This window comes from Diospyros lotus, chromosome 1 (assembly GCF_014633365.1).
Source record: "Diospyros lotus cultivar Yz01 chromosome 1, ASM1463336v1, whole genome shotgun sequence".
NCBI lineage: Eukaryota > Viridiplantae > Streptophyta > Magnoliopsida > Ericales > Ebenaceae > Diospyros > Diospyros lotus.
In genome coordinates this window covers 44,503,189-44,512,573 of record NC_068338.1, presented here as the reverse complement: position 1 = coordinate 44,512,573, position 9,385 = coordinate 44,503,189, and the positions used below count along the sequence as shown (strand labels likewise).

Here is a 9,385-nt window from a genome sequence, read left to right as displayed (position 1 = left end):
GTGATCTAATATAAGTCACACATTGACATGGCCATTGAAAACGTGCCACGTGTTTCGCTGTTGCAAGACAAAAAGTCAGTATCTCATAACAAATAGCCATCGGAAGATGATCGCCAAAAGCACTGTTTCCCATCCACCTTTTACGTTATCAGACCAATCTACAGCTCGTATCTCATGTTGCCGGAGGTGTCCTTGCTCGTCCATCTTCTATGTTGCTGGATCGATCGACAGCTCACCTCCCATATCGTCAGCCCAGATCTGCTTCCCCACGCTTATTGTCAGCCCACTCGACCTTAATCAATTCTATCGCCGGCCACCAACAAGATGAAGGCGAGCTACCGACATACCGCTTGCCCCTCACGTTGCCGACCCAAATTTGCCCGCCCAATGCCTAGTCGCTGCTATCGACTACTTCTCGACCCCGATCAATGTCTTCATCGGCTATTAGCACAAAGAAAACGAGTTATCGACCGACCTTTTGCCTTCTACGCTGTTGGTGACCACCAATAGAAAATGAGAGAGAGAGAGAGACAATGATGATGAAGGTTGGGAAGGAGGAAGAAGAAGGTGAAGGGTCACGGTGAAGAAAATATGGGGTTGAGAGAAAGGCGGGTAGTTGTCTAGACAAAAAAGACTGGGAAGAAGGAAAAAGAAGATGATGGTGCTACATGCACCTCAATCGTATGTGTAATTCACGGGCTGACCCAAGTGTCTAGATAGGTGCAAATTTGAAAGTTGAGAGGGTCAATAGGTCTCCCCTTAAATTTAGGGGGTAAAATAATTAAATGGTGAAGCTTGAGGGGGCTGGGTGTGTTTTGGCCTTTAGATATATAGTGGTGGTGTATGGGTATATGAATTTACGAGTTATTTTATGTAATTAAAGTTTATCTAACATTTATGTAAATGTAGTGATTATAAAAAAAATATTTTTAGTATGTACACATTAATATATTAATTTTTTTTTGAAGAAACTTAAAAGAGGGAATTTATATGCTTTCAATAAAATTACAGGAGGACTAGTTAGTGTTAGTATCTTTAAACCTTTACGTTTTATTTATTTATTTATTTTTATATTTGATGGGAAAGATATCTTACTTTTTTTTGGGTATCCAAGGCCCTAAGAAGAGAAAATTAGGTGAAGATAAATTAAACGTGGAGAAGACCAAAATTAGAAAAATTTCCCGAGGAGGATAATGGAAATGGAGTGTTGGGCAAAAAACCATTGATTAGACATACTACAAAAAATGAAAAAGATATATCAACTTCTTCATTGCAATTTGCTGTTGAAACTACTGAATTAGGGTTTGGTGAGTGGTCAAGACTCAAAAGGAAGACGAAGAGAAGTAAATCAATATGTTCTAAAATTGCCAAATGGAGCTATTTTGGCAATTCGCAGGCAGTTGCATTCCAACTCTTATCTCTACCAAGACTTTAAGTTTTAGATTGTTCGCATGTATATATGCACTCCAAAGTCCAATCTAAACTGATTATATATATATAAAAAATGTATATATATGTGTGTGTGTGACTGACTCTCTAAAGACAAATGAGAATACCACAAATACATTAGAAACCTCTAAACAAATATATTATTAAATCATACTAAGCATTTTAATTAAAACTTCAAAAGAATAGCTTAAACATTAACCAATCCAGTTTTAATTAAATATAGAATGAGAGTATGGGTGATTGCAACCAAACCTTCTACGTGCGGACAACTTCTATGCTGTTTAATTTTGTGTTTTCATTTTTTAAACCAAAATTTTGTCTACACCCATCACAACTATATTGTTAATTAATAGTTAAAGAGTAAATTGCACTCAAACCCTTATAATTTTAAACAGTAGTCGCTACTACTGTTTAAAATTAATTCTGAAAATTACTATAATTTACCATTTTTACTCAAGATAGACTCTCCAATTTAATAACATATCTAGATAATATGTTCGAAGAAAAATATTAAATCAACGCAATACTTTTTGAGAGATTTTTAAACTACAATAATTTAAAAATATCTTTAAATAAGTAAAACAATAAGTCCAAAGGAATATTTTTAAATCACATAAATGACAATAATTACAACTTAATATTAATTTAATCCTTCTCAATTACCAGAATTACAACTTGTAATCCACTAATATGAGGTTCTCATAAAAGGTCTCGTGAATTTCAGTTGTGCATAATCCAAAGTAATAGCTTAAGCGAATAAGGTTACCCAAAATTCATGATTTGGTTTGTCGGATAGCCATCCAAATCTCCTCTAAATAAATTTGCCGAATCAACCCTCAACTCTGCACCGATTACCGAATCTTCCAATCACTTAAGACAGGAATTCCTAGGGACCAAAATCCACAAAGGCAGCAATAATAATTTCTCAACATTGGATAGAAACAAACAGCAGCTGTCCAAAACTAGTTCCATCACGCTGCGCAGTTTGAAGAATTCATGCATAAATGAAAATAGAGTTAATTCCAGTCACATTTTTTCAAACATTGTGCCCTCAAAACTAACAAACAAAAATCTTGGCACCATCTAGCTCCAGAAAACACACAGATCCTCAACTACATAAATCTCCAATATAAAGAAAAATGCAGGTGCCTCTAATCACTGATGATCTCAATCTGGCATTTGGAACCTTCCAAAATCACCAAAGACAATCTGCACATTTTGGAACTGCATAGCACAAAAGGGAATGATTAACACCGAGCATAGCAACACCCAACAGTAATTTTACAGGGACCAAATCTCAAATTTTCAGTTTCATATTCCGTGAATAAATTAACACTACAAGAACAAATTTCTTGCAAATACTTAGATATGATAATGCATGTTAGATCAAACTACAGTTTTGGGGTTAGGCTTTGAGCACAAGGTTTAAATCATGGAACCTCCATATTTGGAGTAGAATTTTTCAACAACACAACAAGCCTTAATCCCTCTAGGTGAACTACTTAATTCTAGCTTGCCAATCATTTCTATCATGATCATATCTTCTAGAAGGTCCTTATAACTCATATAGTACATAAGAATTTCCCACCAAGATTTTCTCTTGTCTTTATCTCTTATCTCTTTTGCTAAAGATTTGTCACACATTCTATCCACTCTTCTCATAAGAGTCTCTATTGATCTTTTTCTCATATGTGAACAAACCATCTTAATCGTGCATTGCACATGTTTACATTTACATAAAAACATTTATTTTCCTTTTCTTTCCCCCCACAAATCCTAGTCCCAAACCTCATGCAAGAGAATCAAATTACATATTTATAGAGCACTTAATTTAGACTTCGGACAATATGATCTTCAAAGAAACAAGACCTCTTAATGCATATAATGAGAACCCTACATTCATATTTCTATATAATAAAACATCCAAGGCAAGTTCACCTAAGTCATTCAGTCAATCACCATGCACAACCAAACGGGAGCACAAATATCTCAAAGGTAAAATAAAGAGAACTTTTTAAGACCCCTAACACTGCCCATCTCTCATGGAATATATACACATATAAATCACTATTTTCCACGATATACACAGCAACAACAAGCCACGAAAAAGAGGAAACCTCACGATCTCGAGATCCCAGGAGTCCCTTACTGGTTTTAAGTATGATGATTTATCATCAATCCAATCCAACAACACATGGGAAATCACAAGTGTCATTCAGCAGTCAAATGTCTACATCAGCAAGTGTTTTGTGTGGAGGGCACACCTTTTCTAAGCTTGTATCCCTACATCTTCCTCCAAAGTGAGTTGACATGTAAGTGCATAGTGAAACTGACATGCCAACTCCAATTACTCAAAAAGTACAGATATGCGCAACCAAACGGATTTATAAAAACACAAGGACAAAGAGAGTACAGTGTTTTGCTTGGAGCTAGCATTTTGAAGAGAGACAAACGAAAAGAAATTATATATTTATTGGATATTTAAGCCAAAGAATAATTTCAATTTGACACATGCCAATTTTCTTCTCTTTTTCTCGCCCAACCAGAAGCATAAATAAATCGAACTTCACTTCTGTTCCAATCATCATGTCCAGATCCATTTAATTTTCTCTCCACAAACCCTAGTTCCAAAAAATAGCTCACCTGGGTGTAGTACCTCATATGTTGCTAGGATACATAAAAACCCGAACCCTAGCTCCCTGCAAAATCACAATAATTTCACATATCAAAATCACATTTTGTACGCAATAAAGACCTAAAAGTGATACCATATGTGCAAATACACATCATATATAAAGGTAAGCTGTAGCTTTGTACCATGGACTTGGGAGGGAGATTGGACTTGAACTTGGCTCGGACAACGCCGCTGTTGCCGTGAGGCCTGGTAACTTTCCCCCAAATGCAACGATAATGCGACCCGTCCTTCTTCACTTTGGCCTTGTAGATGTATGCCATGCGCTTCCCTAGATACCATGATACCTCCTCCTTCGTGTTCACACCTTCAATCTGAATCAAAGACGTGTTTGGATACTGATTCGACTTGGACCTGAAAATAAGACCCCCCCAAACACATACAGTAACTACAAGACCAATCAACGTTACAGAACACCAAAAACAGAGCTTATAGAAACGTTTTACACTATTATATTTTACCTCTTGTAACCGAGAACAGTTCCTCTGACATATAACCTGAGCACAACCAACAAATTAGCAATTCTTAGAGCCTATATATGCACGTATTTGAACATAAATATATACACATATGAAGATGATGCGTAAGAACTAGAGTTCGAGTGGATCTGAGACCTGATACGCTCTCCTTGGCGTCCCTTGACCATTTTCAATGAAGGATTTGGAGCCTCGAGCAATTACCAGTGCCCACCTGCGAAGAAAAAAACCCTGGGCAAGAGCGTAGGAGATGATAAGTATTTATATGACGTAAAATGGGTATATGAGCCCTAGTTGGACGTGGCGTGGGCTCTGAGGCTCGTAAATTGGGCTCTATTTTGCAGTTCGGGATTATATGGGCTGGAAGGCCCATGAATTTTGGTAATTGCATATTATTGTTGTTGGGTTTGTCCTTAATGTTTTTAATCATATTTATTTATTCAGAATACATATTTGTGGAGAAAAATTTTAGTAGTTACCATTATAATGTGATTAGAATAAATATTTGTGGAGATAAGTTATGGCAGTTATAATTGTGTTTTTTTTTAAATAAAAAATAAACACGATCATCTACAACCGGCAAAATTTATTTTAACAAATATTTATTTAGGTAGAACAATATTGGTATTGACAATAATTTGTTCTTTTTTTTATATATATTTGCATTAATTTATGATATTATTTTAATTTGATTTAATAAAATTAATATTTTATTTTTTTATTACTAATATATTATGAAATAAATTTGTTATTATTTGCATATGCATTAATCTTTTTTTTTATATTTCTTTATTTTTTATATATCTTTTGTTAATTTAGTATAAAATTAATAAACTTATCCAAGTTTGTTATTATTATTATTTTTGTTATTTTAGTTAAAAATTTGTTTTTTTTTATAAATTATTTGATTACCTGATATTTTATAAATTCATACTAAAAGTACGTAACTTGTTATTTATTTTGTGGAGAATATTTAAAAATTAAAATAACTTGTTTATTAATATTGCATTTTCATCTTGGTTCAAAGCATAATAATTGAGATTCAATTTTAGTATAATTAATTAAAAGTCTAATTATATTAGAATCATTAAAATTATGAAATTAGAATCATCAACTAAATACGCATAAACTGTCTAAATGCTAAATAGCTATTTTTTTTTTTCAAAGGTGATTCATATAAAAGCGTTCGAATAGATAGAAATTTCATTAGAATGGCAAACAAGCACTACAATCCAACAATTTTGTTGCAATCGATCATCTTAAAATAAATAAATTATTGAGAAGAGATATTTATAAAATCTCATGGATTGTCACATTGTTGTTATTTTAATGATAACTTCTTACTAAAATTTTCAACAAAATAAGATTTCCCGTTTAATTGGAAAGCGTGGGTGGGGGAAAGAGATAGAAGTGCATGGCCTCACGTTTCGAAGACACTGAGGAAAGGGTGCGACCATGGAAACATGGAAGTTGCCAAAAACTCTCAACCTTTCTTCTTCTTCTTCTCCTCCCTTAACTCCTCTGTCTTTCCGTTCCTCCGCAACATGTCGAGAAGAAAAGCAGTGGATTACGTCGATCACTTCCCGGAAGAGGACGGGACAGGATCGACCGGCGGCGGACACGTTCTCGGGCTCGGCACACGCCGCCGCCACCGCTCTCCGGTGGGCGGAGGCCTGCCGAGAATGGTGCACTCTGCGGCGAGATTTTTGAGGCCCGGCACGAGCCTCAGCCGGTGGGTGGTCGGAATTATGGTGCTGCTGCTGGTCTCCACCGCCACCTTCGCCCGGGTCGCGCTCATGAGCGGCGCCCTCAATGAATTGGAGTACCCGTCCGGCGGGGGCCGGACCGACTTCCTGACGCAGCCGCCGGTGGCCGATACCACTGAAATTTGGAGGCAAAGAACGAGTGAAAACTACTACAAATGCATAAACGGATCAAATAATGAAAAAAGTAAATCTCCACGAGACTTAATCTTTGCAAATTCCAGGTCCAGCAGTTTGCTGAGTTCTTGATCGCTCCATTGTTGCAGGAAATGGCACGGCCACGAATGGTTATATTCTCGTTCATGCAAACGGCGGACTAAATCAAATGAGGACTGGGGTATGCTTCAAATTCAATATACATACCTCGTGCATGCAATGCAAGTTTTTATTTTTCGTTTCGATATATAAGTTATATATAAAGGTGTTACAGAACATAAAGATCATAAATAAAAATGAGTGTCGTAGTAAAATTCATGAATTTAACCTCACGTAACGGAATGGAGACTTGATATGTTACCATTGTTGTTGTATTTCATGTTGTTTGCGATGTAGATAAGTGATATGGTTGCTGTCGCAAAGCTTATGAATGCGACTCTGGTTCTTCCCACCCTCGATCACCAGTCATTTTGGACAGATCCCAGGTCTCGAGTAATTTCTCATCCTGAAAAACTAGCATTACCACATCATTCTCACGACGATTTCTTGTCGACAATAATAAAAACAGTAGAACGAGGAAGAAACTGATCGATTTAGCAGAGAAAAGAAATTGGGCTCACCTCCTTTGTAATTTTGTTGGTTTCAGTGATTTCAAAGATATCTACGATTGGGAGCACTTCGTAAGAACCTTGAAAGATGATATCGAAGTGGTGGAGTTGCTGCCCCCAGAGCTTGCCAATGTGAAGCCCTTTACAAAAGCCCCCGTGTCCTGGTCAAAGGCATGTTCATGATTTCAATATTCCTCGAACTAATGTATATATAGAAACTATGGGGATTCAACTATGAAAATGGATGCTTTGTATGTTTATGGCTGCAGTCAAGTTACTACACGAGACATATGTCTTCATTGTTGAATAAGCACAAGGTGATGAAGTTCACCCACTCGGACGCTCGCCTAGCTAACAATGGCCTCTCCATTTCTATCCAGAAACTACGATGTCGAGCCATGTATGAGGCTCTTTCGTACACTGACGAAATAGAAAATCTAGGAAAGGTGCTGGTGAACAGACTCAGGAACAACACAGAACATTATATGGCTCTCCATTTAAGGTATCTAAATCTACCTAGTAAGTTAGTTTTCTCCACGGTTGTTCTGTTTTGTGTTTAGAATTCACTAACCTGTAACACGCAAATGGAGATATGAGAAGGATATGCTGGCTTTCACGGGCTGCACTCACAGTCTAACCTCATTCGAGGCTAAGGAGCTCCGGGATCTGAGGTACAAGGTAAGACACTGGAAAGCGAAGAGGATCAATGGTGAAGACAAGCGACTCCAAGGAAAATGCCCGATGACCCCAAGGGAGGCGGCCGTGTTTCTTGAGGCCCTCGGTTATCCTTCCACCACAAGAATCTATATAGCTGCAGGGCAGACTTTTGGGCATGAAGGGTTGGCAGAACTCCAAGCCAAGTATCCAAATATTTACTCTCATTCAACTCTGGCAACAGAGGAAGAGTTGAAACCTTTCAAGCACCTGCAGAATCAGCTTGCTGCCTTGGACTATATTATGGCACTTCAGAGTGACGTTTTTGTATACACCTTTGATGGGAATATGGCAAAGGCGGTTCGTGGCCATAGGATCTTCGAAGGTTTCAGGAAAACAATCAACCCTGACAAGTATGTAGAATCATTTCATTTGTAATTTGATTTTGGTGTCACTATCTCGTATATGGATTTCTAGTTACTCTTTAAGGAAAGTTGGAAGTTCAATCTGTAATTTGATTTTGGTATCGCAACTGTTGCAGGCAAAATTTTGTGAGATTGATTGACGAAATGGACAATGGGAAGTTATCTTGGGAAGAATTTTCATCAGAAGTTAATAGGCTCCATGCAAATAGGACAGGAGCACCAGAGCATAGAAAAGTTGGGCCATCTTCAAGACATGAAGAGTACTTCTATGCAAATCCTTTTCCTGGTTGTGTTTGTGAAAAGTCCCAAGATCAAAAGAAGCGCAGGAAAAAGACCTAACACGGGGTAAAAATGATCACAGAGACTAATCTATGGCTCATAGAGCTGCTGCATAAAGGTTTTGCTTCTCCTGCCCGGCAAATTGAAGCAAAAGAAAAGTCATTCAAAAACAAGGTCAACCCTAATGTAGAAATATTTTTCTTTCATTTTTCTGTATATATTTAGAAAAGGAATCTGTGCAGGAAAAAGAAAAAGAAGGAAAGCAAAGACTCAAGATATCACTATACTGTCTTAGTCATCAAAGCAGGATAATTCCATAGTCATGTAGGTATTTACAGCGCAGATTTGTTATTATTTTTTTGCTAGGTGTAGTGCAGATTTATTCATCAGTCAGTTTATGATGGATTTTAGATGTGATTAACTAACAGGTAGAACATCAGTGTAGGAGCAAGCACCATTTGCCTATAAAGTTGACAATTAGATCTTTTATGTAGATCAATTGACGCTTTCGACTTGCATGAAAAAGCTGGAAAAAGAAAATTATTTTATCTGGGTCGGGATGGATCTACAAGAATTCAATTGAATGCACAAATTTTATTTTTCTTTTGCTAATTTTCCAGGAAAATCTTTCATGACTAGTAATTTCAATCCCCCATGACTGCAATGCTGTTGCGTACAAGTTTTCAGGAAGTCAAAGGGGTGGCTGGGTTGCAGTGTCAACTATGATAATTAATAGTTCAGGTAAAAAACGTTGTCCTAGTTCACAAGGCTTTCTACTTTGCGAGGGCAATATTTATATACAGCTTTCCTTTCTTGCGAAAGATTGTTTCTATAATTTGAACTCATGATCTTTTGATCATAAAGACGTAACTTTACTATTGTT

The 9,385-nt window shown here is 36.8% G+C and overlaps 2 protein-coding genes across 2 annotated transcripts; one reads left to right on the top strand and one right to left on the bottom strand.

Annotated features, from left to right (window-relative positions):
- Nucleotides 1-2,348: 2,348 nt before the first annotated feature.
- LOC127799277 (60S ribosomal protein L35a-1-like) lies at nt 2,349-4,883 on the bottom strand. The gene is made up of 5 exons (XM_052333186.1): nt 4,756-4,883; nt 4,603-4,638; nt 4,267-4,495; nt 4,093-4,148; nt 2,349-2,673 (listed from the first exon to the last, which is right to left on the bottom strand). Exons 1-4 carry the CDS (start codon nt 4,785-4,787, stop codon nt 4,107-4,109), a joined length of 339 nt encoding a protein of 112 aa, XP_052189146.1. The 5' UTR covers nt 4,788-4,883; the 3' UTR covers nt 2,349-2,673; nt 4,093-4,106.
- Nucleotides 4,884-6,376: 1,493 nt separating this feature from the next.
- On the top strand, nt 6,377-8,606 carry LOC127786820 (O-fucosyltransferase 19-like). Its single transcript, XM_052314509.1, has 7 exons — nt 6,377-6,567; nt 6,647-6,717; nt 6,933-7,021; nt 7,183-7,315; nt 7,414-7,646; nt 7,735-8,211; nt 8,340-8,606. Exons 1-7 carry the CDS (start codon nt 6,414-6,416, stop codon nt 8,560-8,562), a joined length of 1,380 nt encoding a protein of 459 aa, XP_052170469.1. The 5' UTR covers nt 6,377-6,413; the 3' UTR covers nt 8,563-8,606.
- Nucleotides 8,607-9,385: the final 779 nt, after the last annotated feature.